Here is a 22,549-nt window from a genome sequence, read left to right on the forward strand (position 1 = left end):
CGCCGCAGCTTCCTGCCCCCGGCCCAGCCCTCGGGCCCCGGCGGCCGGCAGCCTGACTTCCTCCCCGCGCCCCAAGCTCACCGCCCGCTCCCATCGGACCGGACCGGGCCGCCCCGATGGGACGCCGCGCCCCGGCTCCTGCGCGCCGCTAAGCCGCCTGCCGCCCGCCCGCCCGTCCCCGCGACACCCTGGATCTCCGAGGCTGGAGGCGCCTGGCCGGCTGGGTGGGGACCACCATGGGCAACGCGGCCGGCAGCGCCGAGCAGCCCGCGGGCCCCACCGCGTCGCCCCCCAGGCAGCCCGCCGCCCCCAAGCAGCCGATGCCCGCCGCCGGGGAGCTGGAGGAGCGATTCAACCGCGTCCTGGTGAGTGCGCGGGGTGTCCGTGCCCGAGCCACCGGGCGAGGGGCGGCGGGGGCTCCGCGCGCGTCCCCGCCCTCCGGGGGCTCAGGTGCCGCTTGGAGATCCCCAGCCCGGCGGCTGCCCCCCTCCGGGAGGGTGGGAGGGACAGTGGCTTCTCTCCGTGACTTAGCACTCTCCACTCCCCTCCTCCCCCCCCAAAAAAACTTTCTTCTGCAGTGGCCCAGGCTGTCCCCCCCACCCCCAGCCCGCACCCCCCTCCCACCCTCCTCGGCTTGAAGGTCTGAAGCAGAAACGTCCTGCGGGGAGGGTGGAGCGGAGCTCTCGCGTGGGGAGCTCTCCACGCACGCAGGCCCAGCTGTGGGGTGCGGGTCTGGAGCATCCGCCCTTCTGTGTCTCAGGGTCAAAGATGGAAGGGTTACGACGCAGCCTCTTACAAGCCCAGGACTCAAGTGGGAGCTCTTGGTTCTGGTTTGCTCTGGTGTCCCGGCAGCTGGGAGGCGGGTGGGTAGGTGGTCAGATCCTGCGGAGCCAGCCGGCACTTGTGTCCCCCCACCCCCCGTGACCCTCCCCCTACACCCATATGGCCCAGGAGGCATGTGCCCCTCATCCGGGTGGGGTCTGCGTGGATGGGTCACTCTGGCTTGAGGTGAAGCAAAAGTCAAGAAGCCCCCATCCCTTCCTCTTATCACCTGCCTGGGAAAATATTTTTTTGGAATTTACTCTTTTTGGGGGAGGGTCAGTCTTGGGGCTTGAACTCTGGGCCTGGGCACTGTCCCTCAGCTCTTCAGCTCAAGCCAAGTGCTCTACACTTGAATCACAGTGCCACTTCCAAGGGGAAAATTTTTTTTTGGGGGGGTGGGGTGCTGGGGAAGGTTGCTGAGTCTTTACCACTGGGGAGAAAGCCATCAACTCAAGCTGAGTTCAGAACAGTCAAAACATGACTGGGGTGCACCGGCCAGTGCAGTGAGGGGTCCCCAAGACAGATGGGAGGCAGAAGATGCAGGGAAAAGGAAGGGCCACCCATTCTCACTTCCCTCTCTCTACCTCAGCCCTCTTCCCTGCTCCCTTTCTCTAACTAATTGCCTGGTGTGGCCTGTCTGCTGTCAGCTGTCTCTTACTGGACACTGGTGACAGGCAGGAAGGCGGGGTTGTTTCCCAGAGCACTTCTCAGTCTGAGCAGGTTGGCACTGCAGGTCTGAGGGTGGAGGCCCCTGCTGGGGGAGGAGGGGCACAGGCAGAAAGTGGTGTTGGCTCCATCTTTGGCCCTTTGACTCCCTCTACCCTTTCCCCCCACCTTCAGCCCATCATTCAGCCCTACTTGCTTGATCCTCTACATGGCCCCCCGGGGAGGGGTCATCTAACAAATAGTTCCTGAGAATCCTGACAGCTGCCCACTCCAAGGGAAAGTTAAGAGGGGTTCTGGACGAATGTGGTATGTGTGTGTGTGTGTGTGGTGTGTGACCTTGTGAAGGCACCTTGCTTGGGTGGGGAGGAGGAGGGACTCAGGCCAGTCCCTGACTAACCCATCTCTTCACCTGCCCTGAAGAGTCCTATCCCAAACCCAGACCTCAGCAAGGCTAAGCTGACTGACTAGATGGGGGAAGGGGACATGAGATACAAGGTTTGGGGACCCTCTTGGGGGAGCCTGAGTTGGTGATGGTCCCAAGATCCCTACAACCTTACGGGGTAACCATGAGTGTGTGATCATCTCAGCTCCCTGTGTGTGTATAATAGGGGTAGGATAGGCTTTGGAGGTGAGGGGTGAGGTCTAGGTTCTAGGCTGTTCTCTGTTATGCATGGTAATGGGGAAGGGTCATGTGAATAATTCAGATCTGGGAAAATCCAAGTCTAGTGTGGACAGTCCCATGCAAGTATGGAGCCTTACTGTCCCAGGTGATTTGTGGCTGTAACTGACTGGCTAAGTCAAACAAAATGTCACTGGAGTTGGGTAGTCCAAACAGGCTGTCTATGTCACTTACACCATTTTTGCCTGGAATTGTGTCCTTGTGGCCCTCTTCTTAGGCAACCCCTCCTAAGCTGGGTGCTCATGCCTGTAATCTGAGCTACTCAAGAGGCTGAGATCTGAGGATTGTGATTTGAAGCCAGCCTGGGAAGGAAAGTCTATGAGACTAGTATCTCCAATTAAAAAAAAAAAAAAGCTAGAAGTGGATCCTGTGTGTGGCTCAAGTAGTAGGGTGCCAGTCTTGAGTGAAAAGCTAAGGGACAGAGCTGAGGCCCTGAGTTCCTATTCACATCCCAGTACTGGCATATGCATGTGTGCGCGCAGACACACACAGACACACAGACACACACACACACACCAGATGGACTGGGTTAGTGTGGGTTGGTCACTCTGCATTCTGGCTTGGGGTGGAGCAAATTGTATCAGGGGTGGAGAGGAGGTCTAGAGAGGGATCTTAGAGGTGTTCTGGTGGCTGGGCAGCAGCACCCACTGGGCCTCCTCCCCCTAGGCTCCCAGGAACCCCACTGTGTTTATACCTTCTTCCTGGGGAAGGTGCATCTTTTGCCCTGTTATGACCAAGATCAATCTTGGCTAAAAAACGTGGCTCTTCTTACTCTCTACTAGCAGGGACATGATTACCCCCCCCCCCCTCCACCTCCTGTGATAACCTTGTTCGTTGCTTGAGGCTGCCCAGGACAAAAGATCTGGCTGAACCCATAAGTCTGGCCATGAGTATTTCAGAGGGTAGCTCATTTGACCTCCCCATTTTAAGGGTCAGAGCTGAGTCTCATCCTTAGGGTATGTCTTAAAAGAAGAATCTAGATTAGTGGGGGGGGGGAGGAGGGGAAGGGGTACCACCTATAGTTCTGGTCACCATGGCCTCAGAGAACCTTTTCCTGTCATTTCAACATGGCCCTTCCATCCTGGTGGGGAATAGGTCCCCATACCCCAAACTGCTCCTTTCCTGGACATGGGATTCCTCTTCTGGATTTGGGGTATCTCCAGCAAAGTCTCCCCATCTGGGCAGGAGGTGCAGAGAGCCCCTGTGTGCTAGGCTGTGAGAGAGGGGTCCCTGCTTACAGTGGGGGTGGGGAGGAAGCACAGGTTGAGCCAGGGTTTCCGGCTGCTGCCTTAGCAACGTGGAGGAGCGTGGCTGCCCAGCTCCATGGGCCTGCTGGGATGGTGGGAATGCCAGCCAGCCAGGCTCCAAGCTCACGCCTCTCCTACGCCCTGCCCGAGGCTGGGTGTCTTCCAACGTCTTCCTGCCTTGGGAGGAGGCATATGGGGTGAGGGTTTGGGATGGCTTGCCAGGAGTGTCATGTGTATAATGGGGCATAGGGTACCCCGACCTGCCTGGGCAGAGAGCAGCCTGTATCCTGGGGGCTCAGGGATAAGTGGAGGTGGGGCTGAGAGTGATGTTTGCACACAAGAGAGCATATCATATGGGTAAGGATTTAGCCCTTAGAGTGATCTTACCCATGCCCAAGGACCTGAACACTTGACCAGGCTACATGGGGCAGTCACAACGGTTCCAAGCAGGGCCTGGGCCCTGGAAAGCTTGACTATCGTCAGGCCCTTTAGAGCAGGCTGGTGTCTCCATTCTGCCAGCCTGTGATAGAGGTGTGTTTTCCAGGCCAGCAACTCCTCTGGGGTAGAGCTCCTCAAGTTTTGGGCCTGCAGCTAGGGGTAAGGGTGGGGTGGCTCAGACTCTACACTTCCTTCCCTCTATCTCCCACACACTCACTGGGGTGTCATCCTGTGGTCAGACGCTGGGCTGGGCAGAGGCTGTGGGTGACATTCTCAGCAGGCAGGCCTGGCATAGACTGGCCTAGAAATGCAGAGATGTGGTGGACATGATTCACAATGGCATCTGGGGCCTTTTGGCAAAGAGCTGGGTAAGATGGGCAGGAGCAGGTGTGGTTACTCTTAGGGGCCAGCCATCTTGGTACTTTTCCTGGGAATACAAAGTTCTGGAAGGTGGTTTGGGCCTCCCTGCCTTTGAAGGGACAGAGGTTGCTCAGGAGAAAGGCAGGGAAAGTTTCCCAAGTTTAGAGGGCAGAGGTAATCAAGTTTGGGGATTGAATCTTATCTTTACCAATTACTATCTTTGTGACCTAGGGCAAGTTACTCAACCTCTCTGAACTTCAGTATTCCTTACATGTAAGGGGAACATGGTAACTACCACACTGTGAAGATAATTTTCTTTTTTCTTTCTTTCTTTTTTTTTTTTTTTTGGTCATGGGGCTTGAACTCTGGGCCTGGGCACTATCCCTCAGCTCTTCAGCTCAAGGCTAGTGCTCTACCACTTGAGCCACAGCACCACTTCCAGTTTTCTGGTGGTTTATTGGAGATAGGAGTCTCACGGTCTTTCCTGCCTGGGCTGGCTTTGAACCGCAATCCTCAGATCTCAGTCTCCTGAGTAGCTAGGATTACAAGCGTGAGCCACCGGCACCCGGCTTAATTTTCTTCTTCTTCTTTTTTTTTTTTTTAAATAATTTTAGTGGTTATTTTTCCTTTTATTTTATTAATCTTATGTGGTATCAAGGAATCAAACCTAGGGCCTCATGCATGCTAGGCAAGCACTTTACCACTAGGCCACCTTCCCTGCCCAAGATAATTTTCTTTACATGTAAATTACACATTTATTGTTATAAAGGGGATTAAATAGAGTGCTTCACACAATGCCTGGTCATGGGGAAATGCCCATAGCTGTGCTTCATGGTGAGCAAGAGGGTGCTGATCTGGTTCTCTCCATGTTGGAGCCCCTACTCTCCTCTCCTCAAGAACACCCTGGGTTGCCATGCAGGTCTTCAGCTCTGATAAACCAGGCTACCTCCCAGCCATTACACAGGTCTGCAGCAGCGAGGCCTAGACTGAAAACTGCCTGGTGGCCGGAAACCACGAGAGGGAGGGCCCACCTCTCCTGGAAGGTGGGGCTGCGGTGGGGCCAACGGCAGCTAGCACGGCAGCTAGTGTGTGCACACGAGGAGGGGTGGCAGGCCTCCACTTCCCCACACCCAGGGGTGCTGGTGGGGGTGTTCCCCAGTGAGTAAGAGCTCAGTATGGGCAACAACAGGAAGTGTAGGGTGCTGGGTGGCAGGAAGAGGCTCTGGCTGGCTGTTATGGGTTCTTCAGAGCTGAGGGGACTGGGGCCGGGCTATCCACAGCAAACCTCTGGGAGGAGGAGGTCAGCACCCCATTGGTCTTTCTTCTGAGGAAACGGAGTCCTGTGCAACCAGTTTGCCATCTAGATAGATATCCTTGGGTAGTTAACTTAATCGCTCTGTTCCTCAGTTTCCCTTTCCTGCAATAAAGGTTGTAATAGCATCTTCTTTGCAAGCTTGTTGTTGAGATTTAACTGAGGGAATAGATGTAGAGTCCTTAGTTGGCATTAGCCCAGAGGAAATGTTTTGGGAGAATTTGTTTTATTGCTGTTGGTTTCCTGCAGCCTGGATAATTTGGACAGGGTCTGGTATCTTGGTTCCTATTCTTGTCCTATATTTGCTTCCAGGGACACAGACCTGCAGGGGATGCTGGGGCTCAGATGGGAGGAGCTGTTAGCCTTAGGAGATCTCAGCACCTGAAACAGGGTGGGTCACTCCCATAGCTTCCTCTAAGCCTGTAAGAGCACCAGAGAGTCTGTATCCGGAGATTTTAAGAAGTGGATGCAATTGATTGTTTCTGCAGATGTGCTGAGAGCTTAAAAGCCAAGATTGAGGCCACACAGCGGTGTAGGGGGGATATAGAATAGAGGCTGGGGGTTTGCCTGATTTCTGGCCTAACAGTGGGCTTGATGTCTATATTTGGGGGCACTTTGGGGCTTGCAGGGGAGGGTGGGATACAGCTATGGGGAAAGGATGGGCTGGTGGGTTGGGGCCTAGATGCTCAAATGGAAAGTGAAACTGCAGGGCGTGGCCCTGTCCAGATGTGGCTAGAGCTGTCAGCCTCCTGGGATCGCACCCTGGGACAGAAGTCAACACAGGGAAAGGGGGGGGGGGGAGGGTTCCTAGTATGAAGTAGGAGCCTGCAGGGGCTGAGTGTGGATGTGCAGTGTCTCTCTGACCTTAGGAGGCACAGGCAGGGAGGACGATGGTCACCATACACTCTAATAGAAAAGGGAGGGAATTAACCCCTTTACTTGACCATACCCCATATCCTTTCTCATCTGACCCAAAGCACTAGGGCAGCTGGGAAAGGAGCTGAAGGTTCAGGGACAGTGCACAGGCCTTGAGTTCAAGCTCCAGTACCAGTGTGCATGCACACACCCACAAACCAAAACAAAAATAACAACAACAACAAAACAGTTTCTAGAGCTTTACCACTTAGCCACAGCCCCACTTCCGGTTTGCTGGTGGTTAATTGGAGATAAGAGTCTCACAGACTTTCCTGCCCAGGCTGGCTTTGAGCTGTGAGCCTCAGATCTCAGCTTCCTGAGTAGCTAGAATTATAGGATTGAGCCACCGGTGCCCAGCCAGAGCCTGGGTCTTTTGAGTCCCACTCTGGTCCCTCCATGTTACAGATGTACCCTTCACCACACACCTGGACTGCTTGGCCCTTCCTGTCTTAGCTGAGCGATGTTTGCTTCCCCTAGCACCCATGCCATCCCTCTTTGCTGAGGGGCCTGGTTAGGGCCCTGCCCCTGCTTTTCAGAGTGGCCTCAGGTCACCCCAAGTGAGTGACATGTGCTGGCCCCTCTCCCACTCCCTGGGTGCCCATCTCCTTGGTGGGCACAGCCGCAGCTGGGGAGCAGCTGCTAATTAGTGCTCAACGCTGTCAGAGCTATTTCTGATTTCAGAGCCTAAATTTAGCACATCTAGCAGGCTGGCACATGGGACTGGGGCCTGAGGAGGGCTCAGGTGGGGAAGGGGCACCTTGCCCTCCACCACTGTTGGGATGGATGCTCTGAGCAAGACCTTGGAGAGGCTTCTCCTTTGCTTTGCAGCATATACCCTGAGACTGCTCGGGAGGAGAGGACCAAAGCTGTGGCTCAAAGCCAGCTAGCTTCTTTTTTTTTTTTTTTTACTGGCTTTGTAGGTGACCTTGGGCAGGTCAGGAGACGACTCAGTGCACCTGTGGGATGGGCATAGCAGCAGTGCCAAGGCAGGCAGGGGGCAGAAGGCCTGCCAGCAGCATGCAGGGTGCCGAGTGGTGCCTGGCACGGTACACATTCAGGGAAAGCTGGCTGTCATGACTGTTGGGGTTATGATCATGACTTGAGGGCCATTCCAGCACCACACATTAGGTGAGGACCCAGAAAGTACCTGTTAGTAGGTGGCCGTCCCTTCTAAGGCTCAGATGCTAGGGCTCCGTGCCTTCCTCTATCGCCTGGCATCAACTTCCTCCTTTCCCCAGGCCCATGCACCTCAGTGCCACTGCTTCCCTTTGTCTCTGTACATTGGGAGTGGATCAGAAAGAGAGGGACGTTAGCCTCCAAGCCCCCTAGCAGAACCCCCCCCCCCCAGCCTATAGCCTGAAGGCCCCTTCCTGGGCAGTCTCTCTCTTACTGGAGGAGAGGGCCCCTGGTCTGGCCCCAGGCATGGGGGCGGGGTGGGGGGGTTTGCAGTGGTTTCCTCAGATCAGGCTCTTACACAATGCAGGGCTGGGGGTGGGGGGTGCAGATGACGTACCCTACCCCCAGCTGACCCAGGAGTCTGGTGGGTGGACAATTTCACCTCTCAAGTAGGGCCCCAGCCGGAAAGTTAGGCAATGGGGGATGAGAACACCCCGTTTCCTGTTATGTGACACTAACTCAAGGCAGTGATTTGGGGGTGAGGTCTAGCCAGAGCTCCAGCCCTAGGCTTAGCAACCAAGAGAGGAAGCTGGCTGAGGAGCCTCAGGTGGGTGTGGCTCTCTGGCTGCCCCAGCCATGTGTGACCTTTCCTTAGAGCCACGTGATGGCGTGTGTATGTTCCTGATGGCCAGGACTGGTGACAGTCCAATACTGGGTTTGTACTCCCCTGGGAGGGCGTGTCCCATATCGTCCCAGCTTGACTGAGAACTCCATGAAGACAACAACTGGTTTTGGGGGCTTGATATAGACTTAAGCCCTTCATAAACCGGGGTTTCCTGAATTTCCTGAATGAACTAGCTTGTCTTCTGGGTGTGTTAGGGAGATTTGCCAAATGCTGGGGTCCAGAGAGCCCCAAATTCTGGCAACACCTTGTCAATTCTGTAGCTCTGAGCTGGACTGTATTACAGGGGCAGCATGGCCAGGAAAGGACCAAGGCAGAGCTCTTGCTGAACTTCCTTAGCCTCTGAGGAGAGTTCCATTCTGGGCCACCAGCACCACTGCCTAGTATTCTACCTATTCTACCTAGGCCTACTTCTGGCCTCTGACACGTTGCCCTCTGCCCCTTGTGTCCTGTCTCACTCATTCCCTCCCTCCCTGAAGGGACCTAGTGGGGGTACTGGAGAGGGTTGGGGAGGGTTGCCTCTGCCCTTGCTGGCATTGACACTCTGGACTGAGTCTGCTCATGGGATTGGGGTGTCTGATGGCATGTGGGAAGGGGGTCATTGCCTGATGGCTGCAGCTGTACCTGGCTGGTGAATGCTCCTTTGCTAGCTTCCTGCCAGGATAGAGGAAGCTAACACAGCTTGGGGAAACTGGAGCCCAGGGAAGGCATGTGTCTGTGTGTCTCATGCCAGGTATGCCAGGGAGACAGTGCGTATGTGTGTGACAGAGCCCAGTTAGATTTGAATTCAGATCCCGAGTCCAGGAGAGCCAGGTGTGGTAGTTCACACACAGAACTGCATCACATGGGAGGCAGAGGCAGGAGGATCACAAATTTCCATATGGAGTTCCAGGACAGCCTAGGATACATACTGAGACCCTGTCACAAGCACACATAAAACCCTGGGTCCAGACAGGGAGCCAGTGGCTCACGCCTGCCTGTAATCCTAGCTACACAGGAAGTTGAGGTCTGAGGATTGAGGTTTGAAGCCAGCCTGGGCAGGAAAGTCTGTGAGACTCTAATCTCCAATTAACCACCAAAAAAGCTAGAAGTGGAAGAGTGGCTCTAGTGCTAGAGCTCTATCCAGCCTTGAGTGAAAAAGCTAAGGGACAGTGCTCAGGCTGAGTTGAAGCCCCAGTACTGGCAAAACAAACTGTGGGTCCCTTTCTAGATACTGGGTTATGGGGGATATGCGCTCTGCCTCTCTGGGCCTCGGTTTTTTCCATGGGTAATATAGCACTTATTTCCTGGGTGAAAGAATGACACAAGCCTTCCGAGACAATGCCCTAACATTCTCATCATGTTGGGGGCCCAAGCTCAGGCATCTTTCCTTTGTTTCTCCCCTCCCAGAACTGCATGAACTTGCCCCCAGACAAGGTCCAGCTGCTGAGCCAGTATGACAATGAGAAGAAGTGGGAGCTGATCTGTGACCAGGTGGGCCGCCCTTCCCTCTGCCTTGATGCACGTGGGGCTGAGATCCTGCTCAGAGGTTGGCTGGGGTATCGTCTGGAAATGCTGGTGGGGGGCTCTGAGGGACTTTGTATCCCCATCTCCCCAGAGAGCATGGGAAATGTCAGATGGCAGGGGTTGGGCCTCTCTTTACCCTCCTGTCCTGGGCTGGAGAAGGAAAGGGGCAATCCTGGGTTGCCTATTGTAAGAGAAGAGAGGGAAGGGATCCTTGCCCCCACCTTTCCCTGTGGGTCCGAGGAGAGAAGGTGAAGCAGCAGCCTTCAAGGCCAGACAGTTCAGACTGCTGCCCCTTGGAACTCAGTCTAGGCTCTGGGCTCACAGTTGGGCAGCTGCCCACCACAACTGGGCAGTGTCCAGCTGTTGGACACTGGGGTGGACTTCTCCCAGTACTGGGGGGGGGGTAGGGCCTGACTGCTTTGGGATCTAGAAAGGGAGGAGGTGAGTGTGGCCTCAGGCTGAGGTATGAGAACTAGAGAGTGCCAGAGTCATCCCCTCCCATCCTCCCCCCCCCCCCCCCCCCCGCCCGGGGCCTGGTGAAGCTTCCTGCTAATGGAATGGGCTGGCTGGCTGGGCAGACATCTAGCTGGGGTAAGGCTGGGCTGAGGACAGAAGTGGAGAGTGCTTCAGAGGCTCTGGGGCTCCTGAGGGGCTTAGCCTGGCATCTCAGAGGGGTGGAGCGGGTAGCTGGGCGCATTTGAATGCTGTGGGTTGGGCTGAGTGGAAGCTCCTATGGGTGGGGTCATCTGTGAACTCTCGGTCTGGGCGCTGTCCCTCAGCTCTTCAGCTCAAGGCTAGCGCTCTACCACTTGAGCCACAGTGCCACTTCTGGTTTTCTGAGTGGTTTATTGGAGATAAGAGTCTCAAGGTCTTTCCTGCCCGGGCTGGCTTTGAACCACCATCCTCAAATTTCAGCCTCCTGAGTAGCTAGGTGCCCTAGGGCAGACAGGTGACAGGACAGGCCTCTGCACTATGCCTCCAGACAGTGCTCTGGGATACTCGAGGCCAGGTCTTTTGGGTTTGTGCCTTAGGTATTTCTGATGTAACTTAAGATAGCCTGACTGGACTGGGAATGTGACTTAGTGGTAGAGTGCTTGCCAAGCATGCATGAAGCCTTGGGTTCGATTCCTCTGTACCACATAAACAGAAAAAGTCGGAAGTAGTGCTAAGGCTCAAGTGGTAGAGTGCTAGCCTTGAGCAAAAGAAGCTCAGGGACAGTGCCCAGGCCCTGAGCTCAAGCCCCAGGACTGACAGAAAAAAAAGCCTGAAAACCCAGGAGAGAGAGAGAGAAAAAAAAAAAGGAACACTGGTAGGGGACCTGGTCAGTGGCTCTACAGTGGCTCTGGCCAGCTCCCTGGATACCCCATCTATCCCTCCAGGAACGGTTTCAAGTCAAGAACCCCCCTGCAGCCTACATTCAGAAGCTGAAGAACTACCTAGATACTGGTGGGGTCAGCCGAAAGGTAGCCGCTGACTGGATGTCCAACCTGGGGGTATACATCTCCCCTTTTATTCTAAACCTGTCCCCTACCTGCACCTTCCAGGCTCTGGGCAGCTGGATTAGCTATGTGTGTGTGTGTGTGGGGGGGGCATTTACAGGAGACAGAGTGCTTTTGGTGGGAATTTTATAGTTTCCTTTGTGTATCCTGTATACATTTGCATAGGTACGCTTATATGTGTATGTATGCACTCTGTCCTGCAGAGATGTGTGTGTGTATCATGGGTGTGTTTTTGGATGTATGTGTGTTTGTATACTCCTGAGCCCATGAATAGAAGAGAGAGTGAGAACAAGGATGGGGGTGAGGTGGGGAGAAACATACCCATGTGCCATGTGTCCATGTGTGGGTGTGTGGGAAGCCCTGTGTGTGTATCCAAGGTGTCATGTTGGCTGTTTGATGTGTGTATGTAAGCTGTATGTCCATGTAGAGGTATGTATGTGCAGATACCTTGTGTGTCCCCTGTGTGTGTGGGTGAAGAATGCAGAGCCCTTGAGCACGCATTGTGTGGGGCAGGCATGTGGAGGTGGTGGGGGAGGACAATCGTGAAAGGCCTTGAGTGTAGGGTGGGGGTGGGTACTACTGGCTGCTGCCTTAGGACTTGATGGGCCTGTGGGAGGTGGGGCTTCACCCACCAGACTCTTTGTTCTTGGCCCCTAGTTTAAGAGGCGAGTTCAGGAGTCCACGCAAGTGTTGCGGGAGCTGGAGACCTCCCTGAGGACCAACCACATTGGGTGAGCTAGAACTCAGGTCTTCCCCTCTGGGCCTCCCACAGCCTTAGGGCTTCCCCATCCAACTCCCCTGCCCCTGGCACAGGGCTGGGCCTGTGGACTACCTCCAGGTGGAGGCCTAGATGCTTTTCTCCTCTGCTCCTCCCCATCCTGGAGCTTACGCCTGAGCTCAGTCCCTAGCATCACAGGGTCTCTTGAGGTGGAGGGTAGGGTGGGGACTTCTGGAGCAAGAGCACCCAAAGGCTCTTGCTGTGCCTGCTTGGTGCCCACTCGGGCAGGCCTACTTCCTGGCTGGAACTGAGCGAGTTCTGTGCCCTGCAGGTGGGTGCAGGAGTTCCTCAATGAGGAGAACTGTGGCCTGGACGTGCTCCTTGAGTACCTAGCCTTTGCCCAGTGCTCTGTCACGTAAGCCCCCTGCCCCTGATGCCCCTCCTCAGACCCTTGATCCTGCTCCTCAGACCCTCAATCCTGGTGTCCCTTGGCTTTGTGCCTTCCTGCCACTTCCATGTAGCACTTGCACTTGGCTTGGGACAGATCCCTTCCTGATGCCTTCCCTGATCAAGAAAGGATATTCTCTCTCCCTCCACTGTGCTCAGCACACAGCCAAGAACGTAGTCTCCCCTTCCTACCCCAGGCTTTCCTGCAGATGTCTCGCCTTGCAGTTCTCTCTACCCACTCAAGTGTCCCCTGAAGTCCCTGCGTCTCTTCTCCAGGTACGACATGGAGAGCACAGACAATGGGGCCTCCGGTGTGGAAAAAAGCAAACCACTAGAGCAGTCCGTAGAAGATCTCAGCAAGGGACCTTCCCCGTCTGCGCCCAGAAATCGTCACTTGACCATCAAGTATGTGTCCCTAAGACAAGGTGGTGGGAAAATGGAGGATTCAACCTTACAAGGCTTCTATCCAGGCCCATCCAGAGTGCTAGCTAGGGGCTGGGGAAGGGGCAACCAAGCATGGGGGATTCAGAATCAGCCTCATGCAAGGCTCAGGATGCTGATATGTTAAGAATCCTTCAGAGGCTGGATTCTGACTGGGTCTGGGGTAAGGAGGTGTTTCTGGGATGGTGGAACCCTTCTTGTATACATCTAATCCTTGTTTTCTCCCATGCGGCCTCCAGGTGCCCCCCTTCTCCCCGGTACGTAGCCACCTGGTGGCAGGTGCATGCCTGGCTGACTTCCTGGGGTGGTGGTGGGTTGGATGAGGCATTCAACTGATATTATTGGGCTTGGTTGCTGTGACCCTAGCCTGGGTGTCCTGCAGGAGGCAAAGAAGGGGATGGATGTGACCCTGGAGCATCATGGGGGACTCAGCTCTCAACTTTGGGTCAAAGGACCAATTGCATGTTAAATCCCAAACACTCACAGTATGTTTGTCAAGTTAGACACTTTTGTTAGCATTTCCTATGTTAGGTATGTGGCAGATTACCCTCCAAGATAGATCATGCTGCCTTTTGGGGGCTCACAGTTTAGTGGGGAAGGGGGTCAGTTCGGTGACAGGTGGTCACAGAGATGTGACTGGAAAACTGCATGGAGGAATCAGGAAGGCTTCCCAGAAGAGGTGACACTGAAACTACCCAGATGGAAGGGGCCTTTTGAGCAGCATGAGGGCAAGAAAGGGCATTCCAGGAAGAAGGAACAGAATGAGCAAAGACCGAGACACAGTTCAGCAATGATGAGAAAGGGCAAAGGGAAGGACTGGGCTGGGTGGAGGTGAGGGGCTCCAGAGTAGTTAGGAATATGATAGAATCGTCAAGATTGATGGACATGTGGAAGTCACAGTTGGCAATTCTGCAAAAAATGAAAACCTCACACTTTGGGGCCAAATGTAATTCAGCGTACTCCTTGATAGAACTTACTAGGTGCCAGGCGCTGTTCTGAGCTCATCTCATAGTTCCAATATCCTTGCAAGAAGGTACTATTGCTGCAATTACTTCTTACAAATAAGGAAAATGAGGCTCAGGGAGAGAAAGTAACCTGTGTAGTAAGTGGTGAACTGGAAAGTTCTTGAACCACAGCAGTCTGCATTCACAACCTGCCTCTCAAGATGGAAGAGGAGCCCAAGGAGCGGCAAGCGCCACCTTGTGGAGAGCTTTCTCACCGCTGTTTCCAAGTGTTGGCTGGTCTCCTCCCTGCCAGATTTTTACCCTCACAACACAGCAGCCCTTCTTCATGCCTTGGCCTGTAAGGGCCTCCCCAGTGCCCCCCATAGCAAGTGAGATCCCAGGTTTGAGGCCCGATGACACCTACCTTGCTCCAAACTGGCCTTTTTGGTTGGGTAGATAGGAAGCTGTTACCTGAGGTTCTCGGAGTTCCTTGTCTCTTACTTGCTGGTAGAAGAAGCAGGATGTTAAGGCTTGGGCTGATTCCTGCTGCCTCTCCCATACCTGCCCAGGATGACCCCCACTCACAGCAGGAAGGCCCTACGGAATTCTCGGATCGTCAGCCAGAAGGACGATGTCCATGTTTGCATCATGTGTCTGCGTGCCATCATGAACTACCAGGTCAGTGGGGGGCATGGGGTTGGTGACCTGGGGGACAAGTCTGGGGCTTGAGGTTCCGAATTCAATTGTCCCTTTGTCCTGTCCCTCACCAGAGAACCTTGGGGATCTAGGTGGTTTGGCAGAGCATCTTGAGGCTGATGAGTCTTGAGAAGAAGCCCGTATTTTTGTTGTCTATTTGTCAGTTCCTCTTGAGTGGTCCTGGGTATCGCTGGGGTATGCTTGGGTGTCACATGGGATACCACGCAGTGTTCACAGAAGAGCACTGCAAGACCCAGAGTGAAGCTTATCTCTCTTGTGTCTCTGGCCCATATGGTTTCACTATGTCAGGGTGCCCAACTCTGGCTTCTGAACAATATGAATTTTAATGAGGGGCAGTGTTAAGGTTTGGCTGCTGCAGAGGAGGTTATGGCTGAATAGAAAGACTTGCTGAGCTTGAGAGTATTACAGACACGAACTGTCATGGCTCTGATTATGTTGGAGGTGCTGCTAGTCTCAGGGGCCTGCCTGGAGTGCTGACATCTCCTCTTTTCCTAGTCTGGTTTCAGCCTTGTTATGAACCATCCAGCCTGCGTCAATGAGATTGCTCTGAGCCTCAACAACAAGAACCCTAGGTGAGGTCCACACTCATAACCTGTCTCCTGCTTCACCCTAGTCTACTCTGTTCCCACTCAGTTCTCAGGATGGCCTCCCAGACGCACCACCCTCAGTGCCCCATCCTCCTCTAGCTGGGACATGCCCACCTTTACTAGGGATTGTTGTTCCCTTCTCTCCTCAGAACCAAGGCTCTGGTGCTGGAGCTGCTGGCAGCTGTGTGCCTGGTGAGGGGAGGACATGACATCATTCTCGCAGCCTTTGACAACTTTAAGGAGGTACTGGAGAGCCCATCCACACACTGCCTCCCCCTCTGGTGTTGCTCAGAGCTCTGTTGCTGACATCTGGAACCTTGATGGGATAGCTGGGGATGCAGGATGGGAATTTGGGGGACCCAGAGGATAATCTGGCACAGGGAAGTTCTGAAAGGCGGGTACAGAGTCAGGTAAGGATGACAAGGACAAGGTCAGCCTTCTCTCAGTCTTACAATCCAATCAATCCTTATTCAATCCAGACATCTGGGGTTGCCAATTCTGTTTAACAGGTTTGTGAGAGGCAGATGCAAGGAACTGTGGAGCATAAGGATGCATATGTGCAGTTATTCCTTTAGTGAATATTTACTGAGGGTCTACTATGTATCGGGTAAGGTGTGGATCCTTGCCATGTGTCAGTGAGCAAAAGAAACAAAAAGGAGATGACAGATAACAAACTATGAAATTAAGAAGAACATGATATAGTGCATAGAGCCAGGCGCCAGTGGCAGACATCTGTAAACCTAGTGACTCAAGGCTGAAATCTAATGATAGGGGTTTGAAGCCAGCCAGGACAGGAAAGTAAGACTTACCTTTTTTTTTTTTTTTTTTTTTTGCCTTTCTGGGGCTTGAAATCAGGGCCTTGGTGCTATCCCAAGCCTCTTTGTGGTTAAGGCTAGCACTTTACAGCTTGAGCCACAGCACTACTTCTGGCTTTTTCTGAGTAGTTTATTGGAATTAAGAGTCTCATGGACTTACCTGTCTGGGCTGGCTTAGAACTGCAATCCTCAGATCTCATCCTCCAGAGTAGCTAGGATTATAGGGCGTAAACTACTAATGCCTGGCGAGACTTATCTTTAATTAACCACCAAAAAGCCAGAAGTGGAGCTGTGGCTCAAGTAGTAGAGCACCAGCCTTCAATGAAAAAGCTGAGATAGTCCTCAGTCCCTGAATTCAAGTCTTAGTACTGGTATGCATGTACACATAATAGAAAATAAGCATTTTGGGTGAAGAGATATTGAGGGGGCAGGAGAACAAGTTTCAGGGTAGTCAAGGAAGACTTCATTGGTAAGATGAGACTTGAGCAAAGCTGGAAAGGAGTAAGGGCCTGAGCATGGTGTCTATGTTAAGGAAGAGCATACTACACAGTTTAAACAGCAATTGTGAAGGCCCTGAGGTGTGAGGGTGCCATTGTAGGAGAATGAGAGTGGAATGGGGTTTAGAAGACTGATAGGACCTGATAGAACTAGAGAGAAGCGTCTAGAGGCACAAAGATATGACCCGAACATGGAGGTGAGCCACCGGGTCCTCAGTGAGTGTCATTCCCCTGACCCAGGTGTGTGGGGAGCAGCACCGCTTTGAAAAGCTGATGGAATATTTCCGGAATGAGGACAGCAACATTGACTTCATGGTAAGCTTGACAGCACAGGGCGAAGGCCTGTTGGGTGCAGGAAGTGGCTGTGGGGCTGGGCTCTGGGCTTTGTTCTAGCCAAGTGAGAACTGATTGGACAGTTGGGGGTTAGTGTGGGGGTGGGAGGGCTTGGGCTGCAGAGGACAGGGAGGTGACAGACCTGGGTTAGTAGAGTGGGAACTGTGGAGAGGGAGACTTGGGGATCGATAATGAAGTCTGGAAATCACTGAACACCAATCCAGTGGATCAAGACTTGCTGCTGTTCCTGGTTCCCAGGTGGCCTGCATGCAATTCATCAACATTGTGGTCCACTCGGTAGAGAACATGAACTTCCGCGTCTTCTTGCAATACGAGTTCACTCACCTGGGTCTGGACCTGTACTTAGAGGTGAGTGTTGCAGCCATCCTGACTCACCTAATGCAAATTTGGGTTCAAATCCTGATACTGCCAGGATGTACTGATACGCTACGGCATATATGAGCCTTGGAAACTTATCAGTGAAAGAAGCCAGATACAAAAGGCTTCACAGTATATGATTTCTGTATATTAGATGTGGGTAAATCCACAGAGATAGAAAGTAGATTGGTGGTGGCCAGAAATGGGGAGGAGAGAATGGGAGTGGCTGCTAATGGCTACAGAGTTTATTTCTAGGCTAATGAAAATGTTCTGGAGGCCTTGTATAGTGGGGGCTCATGACTACTTCGAAGGCAGAGAATGGAAGATTAGGGTTCAAGGCTAACCTGGACAAAATGTGAGACCCTATTTTTTTTAAAAAGCTGAGGGCTGGGAAGGTGGCTCAGTGGTAAAGTGCTTGCCTCACATTCATCAGTCCCTGCGTTTGATTCCTCAGCACCACATAAACAGAAAAAGTGGGGAGTGGCATTGTGGCTCAAGTGGTAGAGTGCTAGCCTTGAGCTGAAGAGCTGAAGGACAGCACCCAGGCCCAGAGTTCAAGCCCCATGGCCAAAAAAAAAAGCTGAAATGCACACATACTGGCTTTAGCCAAGAGCCAGTGGCTCATGCCTATAATCCTAGCTACTCAGGAGGCTGAGACCTGAGGACTGTGGTTTAAAGCCAGCTCAGGCAGAAAAGTCTGTGAGATTCTTAGTTCCAGTAAACTACTTAGAAAAAGCTGGAAGTGGTATCATGGCTTGTGGCTCAAGTGGTAGAGTGCTAGCCATGAGCACAAAGAGGCTCAGGAACAGCCCCCAGGCCCCAGGACCGGCTTAAAGAAAAAAAAAAAAAAGCTGGCTTTGGTGGTGCATGCCTGTAATTCCAACTTGGAAGGCAGAGGGAAGAAGACTGGTCCAAGCCTGGTAAAGAAATATTATCCAAGGAAAATCAAGTGAATGGGGCTGGGAAGGTGGCTCAGTGGTAGAGTGCTTGCCTTGCATGCATGAGGCCCTGGGTTCGATTCCTCAGCACCACATAAGCAAAAAGAAAAAAGCTGGAAGTGGTGCTGTGGCTCAAGTGGTAGAGCGCTAGCCTTGAGCTGAAGAGCTGAGGGACAGTGCCCAGGCCCAGAGTTCAGGCCCCACGACCGGACCCCCCCCCCCCAAAAAAAAAGAAAATCAAGTGAAAAAGGGGGGTATGGCTCACATGGAATAGCCCTGGCCTAGAAAGTGTGAGGTCCTGCATGTCAAAACAAAACAACAACAACAAAAAAAACCAGAAAAAATTAGTGGAGATGGTTATATAATCTTACTGACTTAAGTTTTGGTTTTGGTTTTGGTTGTGGGGCTTGAACTCCTTGGAGTCTGGCGCTGTCCCTGAGCACTTTTTGCTCAAGGCTAGCATTCTGCCACTTTGAACCACAGCACTACTTCTAGTTTTTGAGTGGTTAACTGGAGATAAGAGTCTCACAGACTTTCCTGCTGGAGCTGGCTTTGAATCATGATCCTCAGATCTTAGCCTCCTAAGTAGCTAGGATTATAGGCATGAGCTACCAGTGCCCTGTGGTGAATTTTATAGTATGTGAATTATATCTTAATAAAAATGAAAGAAAAATAGCAGGCTGGAGCTCCCCCAGTAGTGGTGGGGGTTGTAAGGAAGACCCCTACCCACCCCAAGCCTCACCTCCTTCCTTCCATCTGGGGACAGAGGCTTCGGCTCACTGAGAGCGACAAGCTGCAGGTGCAGATCCAGGCGTACCTGGACAATGTTTTTGATGTCGGGGCGCTGTTGGAGGACACAGAGACCAAGAATGCTGTGCTGGAGCACATGGAGGAGCTACAGGAGCAGGTGGCACTGGTGAGCGCAGTCTCCGAACCCAGCCCAGCACACAGTGGGCCCACAGGATGTGTCTGTTGCAGGCCCCGAATGGCAGATCTGTTCTGGGAATGAGTTGGATGTGGCTGTCTGCCTGGCACCAGAGTTTGACCTAAATCCAAATCCCAAATTGGTCGTCTTTCTCAATGAGGATTCAGTGCACTCCCACGCTGCTGCGTGGGTCTGGTGCAGAAGCCAGGCACCTCCTCCACGGATGCGTGGACCCCAATCCCTGACTGGGGGTCCTGGGGCCCCTCCTGGCTCAGTCTCCTCCTCCCCACCCACCGCTCCCCCTCAACCCGTCCATGGTACCTTAGTTTCCCCTCCTCATTCACTTGGGTCCAAGTGCCAGGCTCGGCCCACCCTTGGCACGCCGGGCTAAGCGGATGTGGGAGCCTCCCCCAGCCATCCAGGCAGGCTTGCCTGATGCCGCCCCCTCGCCGGCGGTGCCAGTGCTTGGCCGAGGGTGGTAGCTCACCATGTGCCGGTGCCACAGCTGACAGAGCGGCTTCGGGACGCGGAGAACGAATCCATGGCCAAGATCGCCGAACTAGAAAAGCAGCTTAGCCTGGCTCGGAAGGAGCTGGAGACCCTGCGGGTGAGGGTGGGGACCGCGCGCACGCGCGCGAGTGGGCTGGGGCAGCGGGCTGGAGCTGGGGCGCACGGCGGGGCCAGCCAGGGTCTCCACCCTGGGAAGAGGTATGGGGCCCTGTCGGTGGGTGCTTACCCCTCCCTTGGGGCTCGCAGGAGCGCTTCAGTGATTCCACCGCCGTGGGCGCCGCCAGACGCCCTCCAGAGCCCGAGAATGACCCGGCACCAGCTCCGGCCCTGGGGCGGCGGCGGCCGTCAGCCATCGAGCTGAAGGTGGAGGAGCTGGAGGAGAAGGGGTTAATCCGCGTCTTGCGAGGCCCGGGGGATGACGAGGTCTCCATCGAGATCCTTCCAGGCTCCGGGGTCACACCGAGTGGTGGCTGCGAAGATGCTCCAGCCCCGAGGGTGCCCACCGGCCTCCCGACCCCAGGTGCGCAGTAAGCCTCAAGCCAGGAGGGGGGCGGGGGGGGGGAATCAGGGCCTGGGGAGGAGATCCTTGGGTCACACGTTGGGTAGGGAACGGAGGGAGCCGAGGCGGTGGGGGGGGGGGAGGCTGGGACTGGGGGCGGGGCTCAGGTAGAAGCAGGTGGGTGGAAACGGCCCCCACATGCATGCGCATGCGTAGGGCAAGGAGGAGGGGAGACCACCCAAGCCAAGGAGTTGACACACTCCTCCCCACCCCTCTCCGCCCCTCCCTGGTCGCGCCTCGCCCCTGATGCGCTCAGCTCCCCCACCTGCCACCAATAAGGAGTCGAGTCCAGGAGCAGCACCCTTGCCGCCCCCGCCGCCCCCACTGCCCGGCCAGCAGACCTCGCAGGAAGCCCCGCCTTCGGCGCCCCCACCGGCTCCTCCCCTCCCGGGTAGCCCGGAGCCCCCACCCGCGCCGCCGTTGCCCGGAGACCTGCCACCCCCACCCCCACCGCCGCCTCCTCTTGGCACTGATGGGCCTGTGCCGCCGCCTCCGCCCCCACCGCCTCCGCCTCCAGGAGGTCCCCCACATGCACTCGGGGAGCCCAGCCCAGAGATGGGCTCAGGTGAGTGGAATGGACTCAGCGAGGAGGGAGGGAGGACCGGAGGTCGCAGAACCCCATCCCTCACATCCTCCAGGACCCTCTGCACCTGGCGGGTCACCTAGTGTCAAGGCCTTCCTGCGCCCCCGGGCTCACCACTCCTTTTCCCATCTTAGGAGTGAAAGCCAAGAAACCCATCCAGACCAAGTTCCGGATGCCACTCCTGAACTGGGTGGCCTTGAAACCCAACCAGATCTCAGGCACTGTCTTCACAGAGCTCAATGATGAGAAGGTGTTGCAGGTGAGTGGCCTGCCTTGCTCCCAGTGTGGAGGCCAGAGGAGGGGCCTCGTGTAGATCACGCTGGGCCATTGGAGTGGTCATCTTCTCCACCCAGTTTTTTTGATTTTGCTTTTTGGTCGGTTGTGGGGCTTGAACTCTGGGCCTGGGTGCTGCCCTGAGCTCTTCAGCTCAAGGCGAGCACTCTACCACTTGGGTCACAGCGTCACTTCCAGCTTTTTCTGATTATGTGGTGCTGAGGAATGGAACCCAGGGCCTCATGCATGTAAGGCAAGCACTCTACCACTGAGTCACCTTCCCAGCCCCATCCACACGAGTCCTGGGGATGGGCATTAAGGCAGACTAGATTGCATGGAGGAGCAGGATTCCCTAAAGGCTTTCTTCTTCCTGTAGAGGGGCACATCCCAACCTCCTCACTCCCCTCTCCCTGTCTAGCCTCTCCTTTTGAAACCCTTTCCTACAAAGCAAGCCTTGGCCCTCCTTGTTGGTAGACTGTTTTCCAAAAGAGGTGGTGTTCTGCTTCAAGGCTGTTGGACATACTGTTCCCTCTGCCTTTCCTTTGGCTTTCTTTCATGGCCTTGGTCAGGGTTCCCTGGGTTGGGTGGTCATCTCACATTTGTGTTTCTCCTGTATCTCTACCTACCATCAGGGCCCGTGTGGTCAAGCTGGCTCACTGGTTTTTCTCTGTTGGTGGGTTGTCAGAGCCAAGCTAGTGGGCTTCAGAACCAAACATAGTGCTCAACTAGGAGTAGGAAAGACCTTAACCCCACTCCCTACTTTTCTCCTTGCACCTTCAGGAGCTGGATATGAGTGATTTTGAGGAACATTTTAAGACCAAGTCTCAAGGGCCCAGTCTGGATCTCAGTGCTATCAAGGGCAAGGCAGCGCAGAAGGCCCCCACCAAGTCAACACTCATTGAGGCCAATAGGGCTAAGAACCTGGCCATCACCCTACGCAAGGGCAACCTGGGGGCTGATCGTATCTGCCAGGCCATTGAGATGTGAGTACCTATGTCTCTAGACTTGAACACAGCTCAGTTCTTCTGTTAAGACAAGGTCAAGCAAATTCCAGTACAGAGCCCACAATCATCCTGGTCAGGGAAGCATGTCCTATTTCTAGGCTAGGAAAACTGAGGCCATACTGTGAATCCATACCTAGTTTGAGACATCCTCACTCTCTTCCTCCTTCTGCCCAGGTTGGGCACTTAGGCTGAGGCATCTAGAGCTGGCCATCATCCACTAAAGTAGGCTAGGGACCCAAACTTCCAATTTTCCTTGTTCTCTGAAGCTATCAGCAAATAGCAAATATTAAAGTCCAGTTATTCAAGAAGGGGTGCCATCTTGGTCTAAGGGACTGGTGGGTGTAGAGTGAGTTCCACTCTCTATTCCATCCAATAGGTATGACCTGCAAGCTCTTGGCCTGGACTTCTTGGAGCTGTTGACCCGCTTCCTGCCTACAGAGTATGAGCGAACTCTCATGGACCGTTTTGAGCGTGAGCAGCGGCCAATGGAGGAACTGTCAGAGGAAGACCGCTTCATGCTGCGATTCAGTCGAATCCCACGCCTGCCTGAGCGCATGGCCACACTTACCTTCTTGGGCAATTTCCCAGATACTGCCCAACTGCTCATGCCGGTGTGGATGGGTGGGCAGGGTGGTGTG

At 54.3% G+C, this 22,549-nt stretch overlaps 1 protein-coding gene across 4 annotated transcripts in view; it reads left to right on the forward strand.

The window, feature by feature from the left end:
- Fmnl1 (formin like 1) overlaps positions 1–22,549 on the forward strand; it is a 25,663-nt gene continuing 3,114 nt past the window's right edge. Inside the window, exons 1-19 of one of the 4 annotated variants that reach the window (XM_070027926.1) lie at positions 1–365; positions 9,627–9,710; positions 11,123–11,236; positions 11,900–11,973; positions 12,292–12,375; positions 12,684–12,812; positions 13,088–13,105; positions 14,362–14,470; positions 15,005–15,081; positions 15,246–15,339; positions 16,649–16,723; positions 17,000–17,110; positions 18,824–18,973; positions 19,488–19,589; positions 19,739–20,012; positions 20,308–20,616; positions 20,769–20,893; positions 21,688–21,890; positions 22,288–22,522. In XM_070027926.1, coding sequence (XP_069884027.1) covers positions 237–365; positions 9,627–9,710; positions 11,123–11,236; positions 11,900–11,973; positions 12,292–12,375; positions 12,684–12,812; positions 13,088–13,105; positions 14,362–14,470; positions 15,005–15,081; positions 15,246–15,339; positions 16,649–16,723; positions 17,000–17,110; positions 18,824–18,973; positions 19,488–19,589; positions 19,739–20,012; positions 20,308–20,616; positions 20,769–20,893; positions 21,688–21,890; positions 22,288–22,522 — 2,496 coding nt within the window. In that variant the 5' untranslated portion in view covers positions 1–236. The remainder of the gene's footprint in view (positions 366–9,626; positions 9,711–11,122; positions 11,237–11,899; positions 11,974–12,291; positions 12,376–12,683; positions 12,813–13,087; positions 13,106–14,361; positions 14,471–15,004; positions 15,082–15,245; positions 15,340–16,648; positions 16,724–16,999; positions 17,111–18,823; positions 18,974–19,487; positions 19,590–19,738; positions 20,013–20,307; positions 20,617–20,768; positions 20,894–21,687; positions 21,891–22,287; positions 22,523–22,549) is intronic. The other 3 variants (XM_070027925.1, XM_070027928.1, XM_070027927.1) reach the window with 3 other exon arrangements.

This window comes from Dipodomys merriami, unplaced genomic scaffold (genome assembly GCF_024711535.1).
Source record: "Dipodomys merriami isolate MVZ:Mamm:240054 unplaced genomic scaffold, mDipMer1.0.p SCAF_19, whole genome shotgun sequence".
Classification (NCBI taxonomy): domain Eukaryota; kingdom Metazoa; phylum Chordata; class Mammalia; order Rodentia; family Heteromyidae; genus Dipodomys; species Dipodomys merriami.